General features: G+C 37.5%; 1 protein-coding gene across 1 annotated transcript in view; it reads right to left on the bottom strand.

The window, feature by feature from the left end:
* The window catches only part of Arpc4 (Actin-related protein 2/3 complex, subunit 4), a 71,570-nt gene that overhangs the window by 8,740 nt on the left and 38,495 nt on the right, over positions 1-24,335 (bottom strand). The window contains exon 4 of the mRNA XM_090385505.1: positions 11,876-12,046. Within this exon, the coding sequence (XP_090241631.1) occupies positions 11,876-12,046 (171 nt within the window). The remainder of the gene's footprint in view (positions 1-11,875; positions 12,047-24,335) is intronic.

Here is a 24,335-nt window from a genome sequence, read left to right as displayed (position 1 = left end):
GTGACCCCAATCCACAAAAGAGGATCAAAGGGAGACAAATAATTACAGACCTGTTAGTTTAACTTCTGTTCTGGGGAATGGAGGCACTTGTCTAGATGATCCTACAATGTTTCATTGTAGGATCATCTAGACAAGACTTCAGTTATAGCTTGGACACAGCATGGGTTTGTTCAGGGGAAGTCTTGTCTGACCAATTTGATTGGATACTATGATGTAGTCACAAAGGAACTGGATGCAAAGAATAATTTTGATATCATATATTTGGATTTCAGGAAAGCTTTTGATATTGTTGCACATGGAATGCTGCTGCACAAATTGGAGCAGTGTGGCATTGGAGGCAAATTGCTGCTATGGATAAAGGGATGGTTGAGTGGGAGAAGACAGAGTGGTAATCAATGGACACTGCTCTTCATGGACTAATGTTATTAGTGGAGTCCACCAGGATTTGGTGTTGGGTTCATTGTTGTTTTCTGTATTCATTAATGTTTGTTTGTTATTTGGATTTAAGGAGCATTAGCAACTAAGGCTATATATATATATATATATGTATTTTTTTTTATGTGAACTCCAAACACGAGAGGTATTAGAACCTATAGTACTTAGTACCGTGCTTGGGTTGGAAGTTGAGAAGACGAAGAAGATATTTGTTGACATCCGACTTGAACTTCTGTAGACTGTAATTTTCAGGAAATACGCATGAAGGAAGGTTGTTCCAGAAAACGGCAGTTGAATGAATACACGAGGAAGATGAAAAGTTGGTTCTGTGACTTTGAAGTTGGACAGTAAATGGATGTTGGCTAGTGGCGGCACGTGTTCGGACTGTTTTGAAAGGGAGAGTAGGAATTATAGAAGCCAATTCAGAAGAACAGTGCCCATGGAAGTATCTGTAGAAGAGGCATGCAGCAGAAAGCAGAAACAGTACGTCTATGAGACAGCGAGTGGAGAGACTCTGTTAGAGATGAATCATTAATTAACCTAACTGCTCTCTTCTGAATGGAATCAAGAACCCTGAGAGAGGTCTGGGGGCACCACCCCAGATGTTGGAACAATATTCCATGGCTGGGCGGATTTGCGATTTATACAGAGTGAGCAGTTGTTTGGAAGAAAAGTAACGCCGAGAGCGAAAGAGAAAATCAAGTTTTTTAGATGCAGAGGAAGCAATATTTGTAATGTGCTTGTGCCAAGAGAGATTAGAAGTCAGGGTAATCCCCAAAAGAGATATATCATTTTGCCTAGAAATCGGAGTGTCACTAAAGATAAGCATAGGAGCAGAAGAATCCTTTTTGCGAGATATAAGACAAGACTGAGTTTTAGAAGGGTTGAAATCAACTAAGTTGTCTTTGCCCCACTGGAGAATTACCTGAAGATCTGCATTTAAGGAATTGGTAGCAGATTTTCGAGAAGTTGAAGCTGATTGAGCAGGACAAGGTTTCTCAAAATGGAAAGTGGAATGCAATGTGCTATCATCGGCAAAACTATGGATAGGATTTCCAGTCAATGGAAGAAGGTCATTAATATACAAGAGGAAAAGAGTGGGGGAAAGAACTGAACCTTGGGGAACACCGGCATTAGTGGAGAAGTTAGAAGACAGAGAACCATCTACCATCACCCTCAGTGAGCGATCAGAGAGAAAACTGGATAGCCAATTACTAAAAACAGTTCGCAAACCATAAGATGGGAGCTTGTTTATAAGACCTTTATGCCAAACACGATCAAAAGCCTTTGAGATGTCAAGAGCAACTACTTGTGTTTCACCGAACCTTTTTATTGAATTAGTCCACAAATGGGTAACATAAGCCAGAATATCACCAGTGGATCGACACTGACGGAATCCATACTGGCGATCGTTGATCAGACGGAAGGTTTCTAGTTAGTTTAAGAGTTGGTGGTTAATTGATTTTTCCATTACTTTAGAAAGAGTAGAAGTAGTTGCAATGGGACGTTAATTGGATGGGAGGGATTTGTCACCCTTTTTAGGAACTGGCTGGATATGAGCAAATTTCCAAGCTGAAGGAAAAACACCTTTGGAATAAGAAAGTGAAAAAAGGCGGCAAAGAATAGGAGTTAAGGAGCACAGGTTTTGAGAACAAGTGGAGAAATACCATTAGGACCTGGAGCCTTCTTAGCATCAAGATTCATCAAAATCCTTCTGATATCCTTTTGACAGAAGACCACAGGAGGCATTCAATGGAGCATGTTGGGAATGGTGGGAAGTGTTTTACCAAGATCATTAATACATGAGCTGGAAGAAAAATGGGATGCTAGCAGGTCAGCTTTATCCTTGGCTGAAGTGACAATAGAACCATCTGGTTTGGACAGAGGTGGGAGCAGAGATGGGCAAAAGTTGCGGCCAATAGCTTTGGCAAGACACCAGAATGCTTGGCTACCATTAGGGCAAGAAGCAAGTTTTCTACTCTTAGTCTGTTCAAACTCTAGTTTGGACTCATTAATAACTGCTTTACAATTGTTGCGAGCTTTGGTGTAGGCAGAAAATGAAACTGAAGAATTAGAAACAAGCCAATTACGATATGCAACATTCTTCTCTTGAACAGCCTTAGCACATTTATTGGAAAACCAAGGTTTAGATAAAGGACAAGATTTTAAAGTGGAGTGTGGGATAAAGGATTCCATTCGTGCAAGAATAATTTCACTGACACGATCTGAGCAAACATTGACATCAGAAGTTTTGAAACAGTAATCCGACCAAGGAAAAGAAGAAAAAGAAGTCTCGCAGGTCATCCCATTTTGCATTCTTGTAATGCCAAACAACACGAGGTTGGGAATAGCCATGAGATAAAGGTTCCATTGGAGAAGAGACAATCACCAAGTTGTGATCTGAGGTACCTAAAGGACCACTCACTTCGACTGTGTACTTGGAAGGGTTGTTTGTGAGAAAAAGATCAAGCGTACTGGTTGTATGATTAGGATTGTCCGGTATTCTTGTAGGTAAATGAACAACCTGTGCTAGGTCATTAGTAATTGCAAAAGCATCAGCATCTCGACCTGCTGGGTCAGTGTGACTAGAAAACGGAAGCCAGCTGGAGTTGTGAACATTAAAATCACCAAGGAAAATTACCTCACTGTTAGGAAAGTTGGACTGGAGAAAGTCAAGTTGCAAAGAGAGGAAGTCAAAGAGCTCCAAGTGATTAGTGGAGTTGGGAGAACGATAGAGACAACAGATGAATTTGACACAATGAGGTAGAGAGAGACTTTAAGCCAGAGAAGATTCCAAATTGCCAAGTCTCTGACAGGGAATATCAGAATGGACATATGCACAAGTACCACCTTTGAGGCGAAAGGAATCATACAGCGAATAATTTGGGCATCTGAGATGAGCAGTAGTTGAATCAACCGATAACTGAGATTCTGTCAGAAAAAGTACATGGGGTTTGGCAGACTGCAAGTGGAAATGGACATCGTTGAGATTAGAATTGAGACCACGTATATTTGTGAAATGAATTAGGAAGTGCTTGGGAGGTTTAGAATTTTTCACAGATAAGCTTGCTCTATTAGTTTGACAATTCATGGTGTATTCAATAGTAAGAAAAAGTGGGTGGGACATGCTGTATGAAGTAATGAAATTTTTGGATATGGCGCACACGTGGTAAGAATATACCCAGATCCTTGACATAACATGGCCTCGACAATGCTCCCCGCATACACACTACTCTGACTCCCTCCAGTCACTATCTGGCAGAGTAGCGGTAGCAAGATTATACACTAGTGATGCGGAAGCCTCCTAGAGAGTTACCAATAGGTTCGGTCCGGTGTACTAACTAGCAGCCGGCCTGCGAACACCGTTTTAGAGCTGGATCTCGCCACGACGTTCATCATAACCTCAAAAGTCATCAATCATACTGCATGATGAAAGAGATAGGGAAGGGTTGACCGGAACTTAGCTCTAGAGACTAAACATGGGTTCCACCACTTCAAGCCTCCAATAAGCAAAGTGGTGGTATTTCACTGGTTGATGAGAGTCATCTACCACCTAGTACTGCCTGGTAACATAGAGGGGCGGCGTTCCTCCATGTGGTGTGGGTGCCACACCTCGACCCCTGCTTACGTTGGCTCACACCTGGGTGGTCACCCACCATGTACTTGTGCATGGAGGTTATACCCAGGATTACTAACAATCCCACCATCGTGAAGGTGCAAGCAGAAGATTTGGATGTCACAGACTGTCCGGACTTCGCCGAAACTGGGTCCACTTGACTTGAGGGTCACCCGAATATCAGTTCCATCAGCCTTTTAGACTCCCAGCTAGCAAGTACAGCTTGTCTGGCATATCTGAGAGAATGTCTGCAACAACCTCAAGGACCAATACATATTGCTCCAGGGATATGCGGTGGTCACTCCCTGACCTTTCCGAATTGTGTGGTACTACACTGACAGCGGTAGAGAGTGAAAAGGACCTGGTGGTAATTGTGCAGGCAGATATGAAGTTTTCTTAGCAGTGCAGACAGTCTGCAAGAGTAGCTCATGGTGTCTTGTCAATGATATACAGGAATTTTTCTAGCAGGGATAAGGAGGTGATTATCCCCTTGTATAAGGCAATGATCAGGCCACACTGGGTACTGTATACAGGTCTGGAGCCTCATTTTAAGAAGGATGTAGAGCTGTTGGAACGAGTGCAGAGAAAGGCAACAAGATTAGTGAATGGAACAAAGGGTTGCTCTTACGAAGAAAGGCTTAAGTTTTGCAAATTAGCGTCTCTGGTGACTAGGCACCTGCGAGGTGATCTGATTGAGGTGTATAAAGCCTTGAATAGTTTGAACATGCTCAATGCTGATAGGATTCTTCCCCTTGCTCAGAATAATCGCCTGAGAGGGCATAAATTCAAATTGAAGAAAGACAGTTGTTGGATAGATGTAGTGAAGTTTGCCTTTAGCCAGCATGTGGTTGATTGCTGAAACAAACTTCCATCTGTCGTTGTAGAAGTTGATAGCTTAAACAGATTCAAGGCAGAACAAGACAAACTTTTTTTCTTTTCTTTTCTTTTTTTTTTTTTTTTTTTGGATGATGCTAATTAAGCTTGCTTTCTTGCATCATGTTCCCTTGCTAATACTAATAAATTGACAAATTAAATACTACATCAATACATGATTAAGTATTTTATTTGTCAGTTTATAAGAAAATTCAAGCATTAAAACTAGAATAATGATTTCAGTTTTAATGCTTGTTTTTTAAAAAATGTATAGAGGTGCAATTTTTATGACACTAACAAAGTGAAACAATCTCCACTCAAATACCAACAACTAAATATGATAGTCAAATAATGTCGGCACAAAGTGAATTTTAAACCACTGAAAACAGACTCACTGTTTTAGCTCTATGGAATGGAGCACAATCATTCTAAAATGATCAGCAGTTTTTAGAAAATAGTATATACATTTGCATTACCTACACTATATGAATTACAAATGATCTCGCTCCACAACCTGCAATGCATTTTCCCAATTTAAAACCCCCAGAATGCCAAAATTTCCCAATGCTGCCAGAAAAACCTCCCCTTCCTTTTTTTGTCTGATAGCAGAAACTACAGAAAATTTTACCCATCAGAAAAACAAATTTCTTCCACATCTCTGGTGTCTGACACATGCTCTGTCCACTTTAAGTAAATGTGGTTATCTGTTTGTTCACAATTCTAAATAAAATGGTGATTTTGTTTAGATCACCATTCTAAACAAAACCTGTGCTACAGAGAGAAAGAGAGAGAATTCAAGAAAGAGAGAAATTCAGATATCTGAGAATCATAACAGGAATGAGACAACATGATGATGGTTTCAGGTAAAATCTCTATAAAGAACTCAATATCAAGTTTAGCTATAACCAGACTAGCTATATATTTTGCTGTTATTTTCATAGCCAAGTACAGTCAGTCCTCACGTAGCACGATAATTGTGTTCCTAGAAACCCTCATGCAATGCAAACAACAGGCCCTATGGGAAAAATAGGGATAGGTGCCGACCACCCAAGATTGAACACACGTTTGTAACAAAAACATTGCCAAACACAATAAATAATCATAATAAAATACTAACGTATTTTATTACGTAATAAAATATTGATAATGCTTTTGCTTCTATCGTAAGCAAACTTGTTTTTTGTTTGATTTTCTATCCAAACATGACAACCATTCCAACTCTTTGTCTCTTGATCTAATGGATTTTAATTACACTTTGAGTTGTTCCTGCTATGAAAGTTGTTTTTATTTTCTCTGCATTCTTTGTAATTCTTGGCATTGCCTCATTTAGGTTTGTAGCATGTGCAATATCACATGGTCTTTCATTTCGCTCAAAGTGTTTCACAATTTCATAATTTTTCTCTATCGACAGAGGCGGACTGGCCATAAGCCTTACCGGGGAAACCCCAGTGGGCTGGGGGTCGGTGTGATTTTGGTCATAAACGCTAGTATGAGGCCACTACAAATTTTCCCAGATAAGAATTTTTGACCCAGTCCGCCTTTGTTTATCGATATTGCTTTTCTTTTTCTCTCTGAATCTGTAGTGTTTTCACCAGGACACTTCCTTTTCACACCTTTTAAGTATTATACTCATTTTTAGGGAATAAAGCACAATTACAAAATGAGGAGGCACGCTTGATACACATAAAGCTGCGCGTGTAGCAACTGAATAAACAACACCGTAAAGGCAGAGACACACCTCACTAGCTCACATTTTACTAAAGCACATTTCTGGGAGTTACTACCATAAAACAATAAAAACAATTTCCAATTGCGTTCCTGCTAGTGGAATCTGTTATAAACTGGTAATAAACTCGATCTAATTGCATTTGTGATAATACCGATAGCTGGAATTGTGTGGGTTTTTATGTTATTATAGTGAAATGTGTTTCCCCTTCACTGATATAAAAAACAAATACATTTTCAGAATCTTCTCTTCATTCCTATCGTGTTGCTTTCAGGTGGGGTGATTCTGCGTTCGACTGCCATTTCTTGTAAACACAAAGGCAAATCGTGCATAAGCGAATTCGGTTCGTGTTATATACAACATCGTTCCCCTATTTATAAATCATATATGATCGAATTCGTGTAGTGTAAACACTTGTTATACGAGGACTGACTGTATGTATGATTGGCCCTAAGTGTAGAATTTGCCCTCAAAAGTTTCTGAACAGCCATTGAAATAAGACAAAACTACTAATATTCTCAGTTCAGTCTGTTGTAACAGCATTTGGCAATTAGCTGCCACAAATGCTTAAACATAAGGAAACTTATCCAATCAGCCCAACATGGATGGTACACTGGTTACAAACAGGAAGAACGGTAAGAGAGTCAGAGGTTTTGAGTGTGGCCATATTGGATCTCTAACAGTGTGTCACTGATAGAGATCCAATATGGCCACATTCAAATCCCTAATAATACATTGGCTAATGTGATGATGATGAAATTGAAAAAAATATGGTGTGGCTTTTGTTTTTGTTTGTTTGTTTGGTTTTTAGGAGCATTAGCAACTAAGGCCATATTGCTCCGGGAAATGCGGTGGTCATTCCCTGACCTTTCCGCATCTTCCGTATTTGGTGGTGACGGGCTCGAACCCCGGTCTAATCAAGAAGTGTGTGTTACGCACTGCTGCTCCTTCCCACCTGGCTACGGAGGCTATGGTGTGGCAATGAAGTTCCCAGCAAATTCAATAAGATAAATAAAAAGAATATAAAGTGAAGGATAGGTAAAAACTGGGGACAATTTTAAATTGAGAAAGAGGAAGAAGTCTACTAGTACTAAATCAGGAGTACGGTGGATGACTGTACAGTGCAATGTTTCTTCAGAAATGTCTTCAAAACAAGTGCAGAATGGGCAAAGGCAATGTCGTGCAACAAAAACCAGCTGCCTTTCTTTCAAAACTGCAGTCTCTCCCAGGAAATGTGTGTAAAGCACCTATTTAGAACACAGTTCTGCTCATCCATAAGGCTGGGCAGCACAAATTTTGCAGAGATCTTCCTTTACCTAAATCTTCATGCAAAATTTGATAAATCATCTCCTTATTCATATCCAACTCACCAGCCATCATTCTGAGGGTCAAACAAACTCTTGCTACAATTTCCCAAACTTTTGCACTTCTGTTCTCATTTCAAGAGGTTGCCTGACATCCACTGCTTGGGCCATCGCAAACATTCTCACATCCATCTTTGAACCATTTATACCATTCAAACACACTGGCAACAACTTAAAATTTCATCACTACAAACAGTTTAACACTTGATGTTTCTGTCACAGATTTTCAAAGTTTAAATCTAAATGTGACAATTGTCCATTGCATTGTGAGCACAAAATGTTAATGCTACTAATGAAACTGGTTGTTACTTGCAATCTGTTAGCCTACTAGACAATCTCTATGCCACCATCTGTTGGAGGAAGTTTGAACTATAGCATACCACTTCTGTTTATTTTAAAAATCATTGAACATGATCAAAACAGCACCAGGGACTTTATTTCCACACCTCATATGATGGGGATTCTCCAGAAAGACCTGAACCTTTCTTGATATGCTGGTGTGGAGGTGAGGCTCATGCATAATATCACTTTACAGAAATTCACGCAAGGGTCAATTTACTAATTATATATCGTTTCATGCATGAGCCATAAAAATAGTACAATTAGGGCATTTATGGAGAGGGCATAGTCACATTGCAGTTTTTTTCCTTCTAGAAAGATGTAAGCAAGATTAAATGGTATTTCCTCTCCTAGATTTTGGATCTTTATGGAATCCTAGCTAGAAAATTTTGGAGAGAAAGATCCCAACTTTTATTGACATAGTATATTACAGTGCACATTGTATTTGTGGTGTGTGGCTACATGGATGTAAGTTAGCTAATCTGAAATTCTTATTTCCAAATTAATGAGAAGTGGGAGTGTTTGTTGAATGTAATGCACAGAATGTGGAGTGAAGGACAACTGAAAGAGACACTTCAATACCTTAAGACAACTTGCAAACAAAATGTCAATCCTCTGAATGGCAGTATCCCAGAAGGAAGGGAGTAAAAAATGAAGCAGAGCTATACTTGGGAAAAATAGTGATAACTGCGATGCATGGATAACATATTGAAAAGCATACAAAATGCCACAAACGGTTATGAACAAACGATGGACATGATAGGCCACAAGCCTATCATGTCCATCTCAATATCAACAGAAATGAAGGTTTAAGGATGCACCCTATACTAGATATAGTTAGGTTACAAAAAGACTGTTGGAAAAAATGACAGGAAAGAGGGGCCTCCAACTGCTCTGTTTGTTTGTTTGGTTGGTTTTCAGGAGCATTAGCAACTAAGGCCATATTGCTCCGGGATATGCGGTGGTCATTCCTTGACCTTTCTGCATCCTCCGTATTTGGGGGTGACGGGCTCGAACCCTGGTCTAATCAAGAAGCGTGTGCTGCGTACTGCTGCTCCTTCCCACCTGGCTACGGAGGCGCCTCCAACTGCTCTGATGATCTGAGGAAACAAATCTATAATCACTTCAAGTCTATATTCCCCTTCTATCTTCACCCATTTTCTTCTTTAGTGATTACTTCATTCTACACAACTTTGCTATTATCATTTTTGATTACTTTAGTCATTGTTTTACCTCTTGATCTGAGATTTTAACTAAACGGCACAACGTTTTTACAGTAAACGCTCACTTTAATGGACAATGTCCACCGAACAAGTCCTTTCATCAGCCTGTCAAGCAGAGTCAGCCACAGGTTAGTTATCTAAATTTTCAGCGAGAGTATTCAGGAGTCCTTCAGACCAAATAACTTGTAGTCAGAGTTTGCACTGGCAAAATTTTGTACTTTTCTACTCCACACAATAAGTGTAGTAAAATACAATATTTACAACAGGTAATAATGTTTTTTTTATTTCATATTACAGCACACTTTTCATTGATATACTGGCAACTTTAATTTTTCTCTTTTTTTCTAACCTCTCAAAAACTTCTTGGGCCCTTCTATGCATTCTGAATTTCCTATTTTTACAGATCATTTTCCCACAACTCTTGTAATATCCACTAACATCTTAAATTTTTGCGACTCTTTATCTACAATCATGTTAGTACAAAGAATGCTACCTGACTTTTTGAGCAAGAAGGTTTCTATATTTAATTGTTGTTTGAAAATCTGAGAGCTTTGATTTTGTCTGTTTTAACAGTTTTTTATATTATTTTTGGCTAATTATCATTTTTAATACAGTCGATTCCGGTTATTTGGGACACATCGGGACTAGTGCTTTTCGACCCAATTAAGCAGCTGCCCCAATTATCCGAAGTTTCAAGTAAATAGTTAAAAATACAATGGACCCCTACTTTACAATTGGTTCACTGTACAATCAAATCACATTACGATGGAGTCACCATAGTAAAGTACCGTTCACTATACGATGTGAATTGAATTTTAATTCTATTAAACAGCGATTCTAATTAGCAAAAATAGGAGGAATATTATCCAAAGGCTATAAAAGTAAAGATATATTAAAGCACAAATTTACCCTTTATTACCTTACCAATTAAAAAATTAAATGATACGTGAAAATCGGAAGAATATATGTGATAATCGGAATAATTAATACGTACTGTAATGTGTACATACTAACTAGTTGACATTTCTGTTCATGACATTTGTGGGTGGGAGTTAAAATTTAAAACAGTAAAAAGATAAGCAATCGATAACAAAGAACACGGCACACACAAATTGCAAGTAACGTGATACATGCAAGTGAGAATGGAGTAACAGATTACGAAGCTTTAAAAATAGGAATGAAGACAAGATTCTGAAAATTAATTTTTTTATATGGTTAAAGATTCCATGGAAGTGTAAACACATTTCACCATAATGACCCACAGAATTCCTGCTGTAGGTATTATTGCAAATTCAATAAGATTGAGTTTACTATCCATTTATAATAGATTGCACTAACAGAAAAGCCAATAAACAGGTGACTGCTAATTGCTTTTATTGTTTTATGGTTGTGACCTCCAGAAATCCGACCGACCATGCGGACAATCGTAGGGTAATCTCCAAGCTGTGGTCTCCTGCCCCGATTAAATGGCATGTTGTCCCAATTAAGCGAAGTAAACCCTTGCTATCTTCTCGATTGGGTTCTGTTTTTTAAGATTTGCCCCAATTAACCGGTGGCCCAAATAACCGGAATCCACTGTATTTTCAATAAAAGACAGTAGTCAGTACAAATCCTCCATGTACCCATTTCAGCTAATTGTTAAGTATTTTTCTATAATAATATAGAAATGCTTTTAATATAGAAATCAATTATGCTTTTTTTTTTTTATTTCTATTATGCTCTTCCTTGTAAACTTGTAGCTATCTTTATGATAAAATACTGTGTTTGCAATTAAGAATGAACAAAATTCTAATAGCCTTTTACCATTTTTGTTAGATTTACCTATTTCTGTAAATTTAACTGTCAGTTCCTTCCCTACTACTTAAATCCCTGCCTTTATTTGTCATTAATTTCTACTGCTCTTTTTAAGATATTAGCAAATTTATTTTATTATTTTATGTATTTATTTATTATTATTTTTTTTTTTTTTGAGCCTTAAAATGGTCCATATAAGCACAGACAAATTTCATAACCTAACTTTCCATCTTAAATTTTGCCCACTTAAATCAATTGTCTGTTAATTGAAACTCCTGCAATCCTACACCATGCTGTAGGTCATAAAAAATTGCAAACACAGGAATAAAAATATATAAGTAACTTTTTTCCTTCAGAACTTTAAACTAAGCTAGAATATAGAAATATCTGTTTATGTTTTATCTTAAAATATTTTTTTATCTTAAAACATAAGCAAATCACATATTAATTTTTTTAAACTTTATCTCATTTAATACAAAGGGTACGAGATGTAATAAAAACAAACCCTTTTCAGAAACTCTTCAGCACATATCCTAGCTCTTGCATTCAGAGCTAGTTTCATCTCACTGATTTCTTTATCTATTTCTTCCATGAAATGAATCACAAAGTCGACAAGTTTGTGTTTGTACATTTGTTCTGTATGGAAATTGGTGATTAAGAATGATATATCATATCCCTGAGACAAAGAAACAAAAGAAAATACATCATAAATGTGAATATTGAATATTGTGAATATAAATGTGAATAATACACAAATATTGCATGATTCAAAAATACTATGTAAATTATAATTAATTTATATAAATATTTAATATAATAATAATTTATAAATTATAATATAATTAATAAATATTATTATATAATTTATCAATAAGTGCTAGTGGTATTTGATAATACAGCATGCTATGCTGTATTATTAAACATCCAACTTTCACAAAAAAAAAAAAAAACACCAGACTTATGACTTCATGGTGTGCTTGTTAATATTTATTAATGATTGCATTATTACAAAAAAAAAGAGTCCTCCTAATTATGACATTAATAAAATAAAATAAAAAATAAAAAACTGGCCAAATGAAGCTATAACAATATTGGGTAAAACTTCGGAACAGAGTGCACACTCTGGCATAACATAACCTTTTTTCACTAGCCAAAAAAGAAAGTCTACTAAAAAAAACCCACACTTCCTTTGCCCTATTCTAAAGTTTTTACCAATTATGGACATCATTAATTGCTTGAATCCATCCCAAATTAGTGGCCTAAACTAAACTAACCTTTTTTGACTAGCTAAAAATGAGTCTATTAAAAAACCCACACAATTAAAAAACACCAATAGTCAGAGTGCACATCCTGTTCTGAAGTTTAGCAAATATTACATTATATCTCAGTTCAAAAATAACCAGATACAGAAGACTTGTTTTCAGAATGAAAATAACGTAATGCTTACATTTATCCTTATCCAAGAAAAATGTGTTATCTTCATTGGTAGAATAGATTTTTTTCCCCCTAATATTATTAAAAGCTAATCTTTCTAATGTTACTCTAAATTTCAAAGATCTCTACAGATCTATGCCATCATTCCAAAAACAAAACTACTCTGTTGTTGTTTTTCGTGCAGTTTTTGAAATTATAAAATAAAATTTACATTCTGTATAATGTGCTGAATTGCATGATTTTTACCGTGTACTTTTGTGTTTTTGTAGTTTTCAAATAATCAATTTATAGCAAATTTCACACAAAAGAATTTTACGATTTCATTTCATAAAATTTCTTTATGCTGAGCTTGAAACTGTTTACTGTAACCTATAAATTTTTGATAACGTGTTGTCAGTGGCTAATCTGAACTATATAAAATATTGCCAATTTCACTTTTTCCTCTACCACAAATGAAAAATGTTATCTGAAAGGCACTTGCACCCATTACTGCAAAATTGTAAAAAAAAAGGTCTTTCCATCCAAACATATCCTCGAGACCATGGGCCCATGTTGAGTATGTCGCACGAATGAAGTTGGAAATGTGATTCATTGAACTAGGCCAGTGGTGTCCAATCTTTTCCTGTACAGGGGCCATATTCAAAATTAGATTTGTTTCGCAGGCCGCAATGAATGATTCAAGAAAAATTAGTGTTTACATTTTCCTTTTTTTTTTTTTTTTTTTTTTTGTTGGTTGTTGGCACATCGGCTTCTGTGGCCATATTGTACCTCCCAAGGTTTTTGCATTTTCTACTCTGATCCAAGCCCGAGGCGGGATTTGAACCCGCAACTTTTGGGTTGCCAACTTTAACAACCTGGCTAGCCTGGTCAGCACATTTTCTATATCTTGTTACATGTAAAAGAAAGTTTCTGTTTTCATGTTAATGTTGTTTATTTTCAGGCTATATATAAAAAAATGCAAATTCCCAACACTTTTATGTGTAACAAATCTATGCCAGTGATTTATTTTTTAGATTTCATTAAAATTATAAAAATATGACTTACTTTTGTTTTTTAAAAAAATACCTTGCTTTTGCTTTTAAATGCTCACTTTAGAAATTTTACAACCTGAAAAGAATCACTGCTTTTCAATATTAATGTGAATAAATAAATATAATGATATACCTAATTTAAAATAACATTTAGTGAACAAAACATTTAATTGAGGCTGGGTATTTTTAGATAATTGTTCAAAACTTGGTTGAAATCTGCAATGCCAATTCTCAATACAGAATGAAAATACTCATCTGTTATTCTGTTTCATTTTAAATATTTATTTGATTTCATGTGTGAAAAAAATTTGCTTGCAAACATATGTTGATCCAAAAAAAGTAGCCATTTTCATGGCATTTTCTTTTATTAGCTGAAAATCTTCAGATGGGAGAGCGAAAATAAACTACTTGAATTTGCAAGCTGGGATTGTAGTTTTCAGAGGATCTTAAATCAACAAATAGTTCATTTTCCATGTGGGCCGTATAAAAATTATTTGCAGGCCGTATCCAACCTACAGGCTGTAGGTTGGACACCATTGGACTAGGCAATCCATTTCCAGTCAGTTACTGGCTAATGGCTCTACTACTCCCATGCCAGAAGATCTGCTGTGATAAGCAAACACTTGGTTTGCCTATTGCAGTTGGTGAAAATTCACCCAATGCAGCTTATAATTCAGAATGACTGTAGATAAACAAGTGATCTGTGTGTTACTTACTCTCTAGATAAGTCACCAAACATGTTGTGACAAGTTGCAACTTGCTATGACAGTTCAATTTCATGATAAAGAGTACTTGAACTTTTCGATCACACCTTATACATATTAAAATGTACATACTGATGTAGCAGTATTGATACTACATTAAGATCTATTAATTATTCTTGAATTGGGGAACATCAGTGATTTATCATGTATTAAATCATACAAGTAAAGGAACCATACTAATGTGGTATTTATTCAAAGAAACAATTACTGTCAAGGGTAAAGGGACAGGATTTTGCTCTCATAAAGCCAATTACAATGGGTTCAGATGTTTCTTCAACTTTTTTAGTGTTACCAATTAATGTTATTAACAAATAATCCCAGATTTTTCAGCTGAAAAACATGGATTATTTTTTTTTGGACCCATGACCCCACCTGCATCAAAATTATCCCTCTAGGGCAGTGGTTCATACAGACCCCTTTTAGCTTGGAATTTTTGAAGCTTTGCACTCTTACTGTAACAAATGGGAAACTGCATGCTAGCTAGTAACTGCGACATAGCTAACTAACTAAGGTGTCTGCATGCTCTCACTTATTTAGATCAGAAAAGAAACTACACTATAATATTTGCACACAAAGAAAAATAAAAGTATGCAATGCTATACTTTCTTTACTGTATATTGCATCTATTAACAAAACTGAGAAAATTCATCTATCTGCAGCCTCATTATAAATTGAAAAAACTGGCAGTAAACAGAAAACACCACAATGTCCATTGAATTAAAAAAAAAAAAAAAAGGCCATGTTACTGATATAAATTTTTGAAAATGATATTGCTATCGCACTTGGGATGTGTATTTGATCTTGTAACAAAATTTCCACAAAAAATCTATTAGCAGCCATGTTATAAAATTCCAAAAAGTAGTGTCAAACCTGAAATCTTCACCTTTGTTGTTACTTTGCACAAAAAAGAAATAGAAGTGCACTATACATAATGGGTTCTTGTCTGAAAACTGTACTGTTACCAGATCTTTCTTTGACATAATCACAAAATGGAAAAATTTTCCATTATCACAGAAGCTGGATCAAATGACGTTAACTGTTATGCATTTTCTGTTATGAGCAGCAAGCCAAAATATAATCAATGAAAAATTGATTTTTTTTTTTTTATGATAACTGCAGTGTGTAAAAATGTTTCACACCATGATTGCTCTCAAGGTGGTCTGTATATATTGCACATTACCTCTTAGTTGACCCTGGGTATATTGCATTCCCAGTTACCTAGGGTACCATTTGCTTTAGAGAAAAGGAAAAAAAAATTGTTCCAAATGATAAGGAACACTTTTCCTCGGTGTACAAAGAAAAGCAAAGTGTGCACTGCTCACAAAGAACTATATTTTGAAAGGAAAAATAAAAATAATAAAAATGAATAAATATATATATATAGTGTACACAGAGAGAAAAAAACTTCATCACTTGTGAATTTTGCAAATAATGTGTTGTGTTTCAGAAATGTTCAAAATGCATTTGTTAGATGGGATATATCTCTGTGAATGAAATCTAATAAAAAGACTCCACCTGATATACCTAATTGCCATAAATATCATCCCAAAGGGTAAAATGCATAATTAATGGAAATATGAGAAATCATTCAAACGGCAATCATGACAACCAAACACATTTTATTGCATTTATGTGTACAAACTGAAATGACAAGTTAACGTAATAGTATTATGTACTGTAAATCAGCAAAATAAGTCCTCAATATTTTGTTGTTTCTCCTTGAGCTGCAATTATAGCCTTGCAACGATCTGGCATAGAGTTAATCAACTTCTGGATATACAGTTGCCCAATTTCATGGTACCATACCCTTACAATGCTTTCCTGCAGCTAAATCTTACTTGTTGCCTTCTTCTGAGCAATTTTAGATGACATTATGTACCAACAATTTTCAATAGGGTTCAAATCTGAACTGTTTCTGGGCCAATCCAACACTGTAATGCCAGCATTTCTGAGGTATGACTGCATCTTAAGCAAGAAAAATGAGGGAAAACATTGGTGTAAGTATGTTTTAAGCCTTGTGAGATAAGAAGACAAACTCATCATTAAACATAAATAACATGAAACTTGCCAATTGTGGAAAGGTGCTGAGTCCTGTTGAAAAATACAGTTTTGGACATCTGTGTGGTGATCCCCAATAACAGGTTTCGGGCACTCCTCCAAGATAGCAGTGTAGGTTTCTGCATTCACCATTCCGTAAATAAACTTAATTCGTCCCACCCTTTTGCTTGTTATGCATCCCCAGACCATCTGACCCGCAGGGAACTTTACAGTCAGTGTTATGCAGTCAGGATGGTATGCCTCCGATTTTCGTCTTCTGACATATCGCTTCCCATTCAAGCCATGCAGGTTGAATTTCAATTCTCCAGAAAAGATGACAGTGTCCCATTGCTCTTTTGTCCGTGAAAAATGGATTTTAGCACAAGCAAGTCACTTCTTCCTCATTTGTTGGGTCAACAAAGGCTTCTTCTTGGGCCGATAGGCATGCAGACCACATTCCGAAAGCCATCTTTGGATAGTTTGTGCACTTGTTTCAACACCAGAGGCCATCTCAAAGTCCAGTTTTAGATCAGGAGCACTAGCATGGCGATTACGAAGGCATAGCTGTTTCAAATATTGATCTTGGGAAGGCGTAGTCACTCTCTTATGGCCTGATCAAGGCCTTCTCTTCACATCACTGGTTTCATGCTTTAATTTCAGCACCCGGGATACTGTTGACTGGTGGCAGCCTATTTTATCAGTGATAGCATGTGGAAAAAGTCCTGCCTGGGACAGAGCAACAGCTACACTTTTTTTCTTGGTGTCAAATGAACATATGGAGCCATGCTTACACCTCCGCAAAACAGGATACTAATGAGGGTGTATACCCTTCCCACGCCGTATTTATAGAAATGGCTGATGCAATACCTTTGCTTTGCGGGCTCCAGGGTTTCCCCTATCCGCCGCTAAAAGGTAACAGTTACATAGTGTACAATTTAAAGAAACTATAGACAATGATGATGATACATGAAGGCTATTTACAATGGTGATGATACAAAATAAACACTGGACTTTGGGGTCCAGCAAAAACTGATTAGTACATCAGGTAAGAGAATCCAAAAACGGAAACAGTCTACAAACAAGCCAAGGTTATCAGTCCCCAACAACCAGCTGATTGTTACAAAGATTTATACTTCAAAAGAATGGTTACAATTTCCGGTTTCCAAAACAATAAAAAGAGCCCTAAACCCTTCCATCTAAAGTTCAAAAAAAAAAAAAACAACAACAGTAAAATTTTTCCAACTAACTGCCATATGGCGGTATTTTTCTATCAATGAACATTAGGTTAGTATTTTACTGAACCTCAAGAGTAGGAATTCTTTTCCTCCGTTTAAACATTTTCTCCATATAGGTGGAGAAGGCAGCATAATACTCAGGACAAGTAACTAGTCTTGGCATTTCAGAGCAACTGAATACATTTGTGAGAAGTTGAAAGTCCAGTCTTAAATCATCATGTTGTTGTTGTTGTTGTTGTTGTTTTTTGGTGCAAGGGCTGCTTAGGCCATATTGCACCTATCACTGTTATAAATGGTACATATGCATGGTGGTTGTGATGGCATTACTTAAAAACGATCATATAATTCGATAATTTTTGTGAAGTGAAAGAACTCCAGTAGATTAGCGTCGTTACCTATGATATGGCAGAGTGTCAAAGGTTCTTTAAGGTTTGGTAGAAAGCTAAAAGAGACTTGGCGGGCAGTGGTGTATAAAGTACACTCAATAAGAATATGCTTTATTGTGAGTGGACAATTGCACTGTGTGCATTGTGGAGGATCATTACCTGTGAGGAAATAAAGGTGGGTAAGGTGACTATGGCCAATTCGCGCTCTAGTTAAAATTACTTCCTCCCTCCTGTTCATACGGAAACTGGAGGTCCACGATTGCGGTTCAGGTTTTATTTGGCGGAGTTTATTTTGCGTTTGGGCTTGCCATTGAATTCTCCATTGTTCTTTACACATTCTTTGAATGTTACTTTTGTAGTCAAGATATGGGACGTAATGCTGTGATAATTCTCTGTCGGATGGATGTTTAGCGGCATAGTCTGCACGTTCGTTTCCTAGTATCCCAGCATGGCCTGGGATCCAACAGAAAATGACCACTCGTTGGAGTTCTTGAAGATGCATCAGTTTGGATTTTATGAGCTTTATTAAAGGATGTGTTTTAGAAGAATTGTTCTGTAAAGCTATAATCGCACTCTGGGAGTCTGTATATATCATGCTTTTATGGATGGTCAGATGGAGGATATTTTCCACTGCAATTTTGATGGCGTATAATTCAGCTGTATAGCTGCTGCATTCATTGGGAAGTGATACAGAAAAGGTTTTATGAGGGAAAACGGCTGATGCACCCACTCCACTCTCAGATTTTGATCCGTCAGTATATATTTTTGAAAAATGCAGATAATTTTGTGTATGGGCTATATGGAGTTGTTGTATATTAACATTTGCAAGAGAGTGTTTTCCCCAGTTTAGAAAATAACTGTCACAGAGTGGCATAATACACCTCCATGGGGGATCCGTACTGCTTAAATCTTGAAGAACTTTATCGGGATCTATATTCCAGGTTTCTGATAGTGCTTGAGCTCTGAGAGCAAAAGGTTGAATTGCTCTTGGTTTATTTCTATAGAATGTTGTGAACTGTGGGTCGTTAAGTATCGGCCTAATGGGATGGGTAGGTAGACTTTGGATTTTAGTTGTATAGTTAAGAATTAACATCTTTCTTCTGAGGGTTAGAGGAAGTTCATGAGCATCAATATAAAGACTTTGGACTGGTGAAGTTCTATAAGCGCCTGTAGAAATCCTCAGGGCAGAGTGTTGAATTGGTGCAAGTCGCGCTAGCACACTTTCTCTAGCAGAATCATACACCGGGGCACCATAATCAAGGCAAGATCTGATTAGGGCTCTATACAAATGCAGTAACGTGTACCGATCTGCACTCCATGATGTAGAAGAAATGACTCTGAGTATGTTCATTTTTTTCAGGCAAGACGTCTTTAGATGTTTAACGTGCTCTATGAAGTTCAACTTACTATCAAAAGTCAGACCAAGCAGACGAATGCTGCTCACAACTGAGATAGTTTGATTTGTTAAGTGTACTTCTGGATCTGGATGCATCTTCCTTTTGTTGCAAAAGTGAACTACTTTAGATTTTGAACAAGAGAGTCTATACCCATTCTGTGCCATCCATAACTGAATATTATTAATTGAAATTTGGAGCTGCCGCTCAATGAAAGTCATGTTTTGAGAACTGCAAGAAAAAGTGAAATCATCGGCATAGAGGTATGAATTCACAGTGCTGGGCATATATTTAGTCATATGGTTTATTCTTATTGCGAATAAGGTGGCACTGAGCACAGAGCCTTGTGGGACCCCTTCTTCTTGTATATATGTTTGAGAGAGAACTTGTCGGTATCGGACTTGAAAAGATCTGTGTTGAAGGAAATTCAATATGAAGTACGGTAAGTGGCCTCTCAGGTCAAGGGAATGCAGATCTCTTAGGATACCAAAACGCCATGTGGTGTCGAAGGCTTTTTCTACATCAAGGCATACCATGACGAGATGCTCATTTCGAATGAATGCATTCCTGATGTTTGTTTCCGCTTTGACCATGAGATCCAGGGCTGATCGATTTTTTCTGAATCCAAATTGATTGTCAGAAATTATATTTTTAGAGTCGAGAAACCAAGTAAGTCGACGGTGAATTATTTTTTCCAGGGTTTTGCTTAAGCAGCTGGTGAGAGAAATAGGTCTATAGTTTTCAGGAATGGAATGATCTTTTCCTGGTTTCGGAATTGCTATTATATAGGAGTGGTGCCAGGAACTGGGGAAACAATGTTCAAGAAAGATGCGATTGAAAAAAGTGAGCAGTGAACAGACCGATTCTTTATTTAAGTGTTGGAGCATTATGTAGTATATTCCGTCGGGGCCTGCAGCACTGTGTTTTGAGCTAGATATGGCTTCTTGAAGTTCAAGCATTGTAAGCGGCTGATTATAAGGTAAAGTACATTTACTCGTAGATCTGAAGTTCAGTTTGGACTTTTCAGCTAATGCTTTGATCTTCTGGAATGATAGATCATATGCTGTTGAGGCAGATAGCTGTGAAAAAACAGTCCCTAGGGCATTGGCTATATCTGCAGGAGAAGAAAGATCCTGTCCATTCGAGTTCAGAATTGGAGAGGATAATTGGGGAGCTTTGCCACTTAGTTGTTTTATTTTCCGCCATATTATTCTTGAATCAGTATTCTTATTAATCGTGCTCGCAAATCGAATCCAAGATTCTCTTTTAGCTTTCTTCCTAATGTGACGGGCCTTGGCTCTGAGTCTCTTGTAGTTTATAAGATTGGCGGTGGTGGGATATTTTCGAAACAGATTCCATGCTCGGTTTTTTTCTTTTTTTGCACCTTTGCACTCTTCGTTCCACCAATAGTTTGTGGTTCTATGGGTTGTTGACTGTGATTGTGGAATCGCAGTGCATGCAGCAGCGAGTATTTGTCTTGTGATGTGATCGGTAGCTGTGTCAATAGGACAGGTTTCGATGATCTGTTCATCAAAGGACACTCGGGAAGTGAATTTTGCCCAATCTGCTCTGTGAAATTTCCATTTTACATAGTTTTGGGAAATTATGGATTGTGCTGTTTGAATTTTACATATTAGCGGAAAGTGATCACTATTTAGCGGGTTGTCGAGGGCCGTCCACTCAATACTAGGGAAGAGGATCGGAGAGCATATCGAAAGGTCTATTGCAGAAGTTGTACCCGTAGAGAGATGGATGTAAGTTGGCAAGCCAGTATTTAGTATAATCAGATTTTGTCTGTCAGCAAGCTGTTCGATAAGTTGTCCTCGTCTATCTGCATTGGGAGAACCCCACAATGGATGGTGTCCATTGAAGTCACCCAATAAACAGATAGGGGTTGGCAACTGCTGAATAAGATCTTCCAGTTCATGGATGGTATAGGAGTGATTGGGCGAAAGGTAGATAGAAACAATTGTCAAAGTAATACCAATCACAATACGTGTTGCAACAGCTTCGATGGAGGTTTGTAAAGGAATTAATCTGCAAGGTACTCTGGAGTCTATGAGTATGGCTACCCCTCCGTGAGCATTATTTGTAGCAGTTCTGTCTTTTCTAAAGAGTGCATAATTTTTAACTGAGAGTGACACATGACGTGTTAAATTTGTCTCCTGTAGGCAGATGCCTACGGGATGATAACGATCAATTAACTCGTGGATATCATCAATGTTACTGCGAATTCCTCTACAGTTCCACTGTATGATTTGGTGCATTATTTGGTTTTGTTACTTGAGGAAGATTCTGAGTCTTTTTTATTTCCAGGCTGTTTGTGGCGATCGAGTTTCATTTTCTCTTTTCTTGGAAAGGTTGGGCGTCCGGTATCCAAGACATCTTCTGCATGAAGATCTAGGATAGGTTCATTTGGGTCAGTATTGTTATCAGTGTCCATATTTTCTGAAGTGATATTGTTTGTCTTCCTATTTGTAACTGAGTCGGTTTTTGACTTTGAAATATCTGGTGGTCTATGTGGGGTTGCTGGTGGGACTGTGACAGGGGTGTTGTTGGCTCTATCTACTACCTTTTGCTCTTTTGGAGTCTGTTTCATTGATGGTGACAGTATAGATCGGGCCCAATCTGCAATCGACATTGTTGGGGGAACTGATACTTCAGTTTGTGTTGCTGTTGTTTGGTGTTTTTGCATTGCTGCTGCATAGGTGTTCTTAGGTGCGTTAAGCATAATTTGCTTTCTTGCCTCTTGGTATGTGACTTTTCGTTCTACCCTGTACTTTTGGATTTTTTTTTTCAGTTTTCCATAGATCGCATGACTTGGAGTAGGCTGGATGCACGCCTTTGCAATTCAGACAGTGCGGTGTTTTGGCGTCACAGTCTGTGTGCGAATGTTCTTTCGACCCACAGTTTGGGCAGGCTGGATCTCCTCGACAAGCCATTTGTGCGTGACCAAATTTTTGACACTTGTAGCATCTTATAGGATTCGGGATAAAGGGTCGTACTCGGCAGTTGAGATAGCCGGCTTTGACACTGGATGGCAAGATAGGTGTTCCGAATGTCAGGATGATGTTGCGGGTGGGAACAAGTTCTCCATCTTTCCTGATCATGATGCGCTTGGCTTGTATTACTTTCTGATGTTTGAGTTCTTGGGCCAGTTCATCTTCTGTTACATTTATCAGATCCCACTCAGCAATTACTCCCTTGGAAGTATTTAGTGTTGCATGAGGGGTAACTTGAATGGGTAGCCCGCCAAATACTGTTAGTTTCAACAGTCTCTCAGAATGTGCACGACTCACTGTTTCTACCAAGAGGTCTCCAGATCTTAGTCTTCTCACCATTTTGGGAGAGCCCGCCACATTTTCCAAATATTTTTGTATAAGAAATGGTGAGAGAGTGCTCATAGATTTGTCCGACAGACTATGTAAGATAAGGAATGATGGGCATTCCTGTTGGTCTGTGTCTGTACGCAGTCGTTTAGACTTTGTTACATCGTGAGAAATTTCATGATCAGCATTGTTGATGGTACTGGATGAGCGCCTAGGCTGCTCAAGCTCTGGGTAATTGTCGTAGTCCATGTTAGGCTCCTTTTTGCCCTGGGAGGTTGACTTTCCCTCCCAAGTTTCCGGCCCTGCCACGGGGAGGCAGGAGCAGTGCCGCAAGGAGGCCAAGCGGTTAGATAAGTTAGTTGGTTAGTAAAATAGAGTAAATATATGTAATTAAAAAGAAAGGTGAGTTTCCTTCCTTGTTCTTACTTGTGATTTTTCAAGTATAGAACTGAATTATAAATGAACTTCCAGTAAAAAACGATATAACTTAATATAAACTTTTATCACTTGGAAAGATCGCTATATATTCGCACTTTGAACGCTTGACCTCGAATTCGCTTGGCACCCGGGGCCGAAATCATCATACAGAGGACAATGAAAGACGAGGTGCTCAACAGTTTCTTGAGCACCACAACTGCAGAGAGGAGTGTTACTTAATCTGAATGAGAACAATTTAGAGTTAAGACTGCCATGACTGGTATATAGAAACATAACATATAAGCCAGGATTGAACCAGTCCATTTTCTTATCATAATCAGCAACCTAGGGGAAAAACTTAAAAGGTCTCCCTACCCAAGGTAGAAGTATACCAGGTATTTTGCCACGCTCTACAACATTCATTTCTCATTCTTTTAATGTCTACATTTTCTTGTAGGTCAGTATTATATGTTATACCATTTACAATCGCAGGAACGTTTTTTCTTCTACAGTATAAAAGATAATGTAACATTACTTCATATTGGATTGGCAGTCGATGACTGAGGACCTGGAGTGCAGCTGTAGAGACAGTTCGACAAGCTCTACTTACAGCGAGAAGAAAGAATCTTTGTGCTTGAGTAAGATATTTTTGAACAAGGGAGTTACCGATTCTGTATCCCCAGGCCCCAGCCGCATAACACACAATTAGTATAAATATACAAGAGTAGTATAATTTAATGGAAGATTTCTTTACACCAAAAGTACTCCTGGTAATCTTAATAATTTTATAGGTCATAGTTTTTATTTTCTGAAGTACATATTTTGCACAGTAATTAAAATTAAGACGGTCATCAAAATAAATTCCTAAGTATTTATGCTGCCGAGTACTCCTAATCATTTCTCCATTTAACTTAATAACAGGTGGTCTATTTACATCA

The sequence above is a fragment of the Mastigoproctus giganteus genome, chromosome 11 (assembly GCF_048544385.1).
Source record: "Mastigoproctus giganteus isolate SK-2022 chromosome 11, ASM4854438v1, whole genome shotgun sequence".
Classification (NCBI taxonomy): Eukaryota; Metazoa; Arthropoda; class Arachnida; order Uropygi; family Thelyphonidae; genus Mastigoproctus; species Mastigoproctus giganteus.
This window is presented reverse-complemented; position numbering and strand designations above follow the sequence as displayed.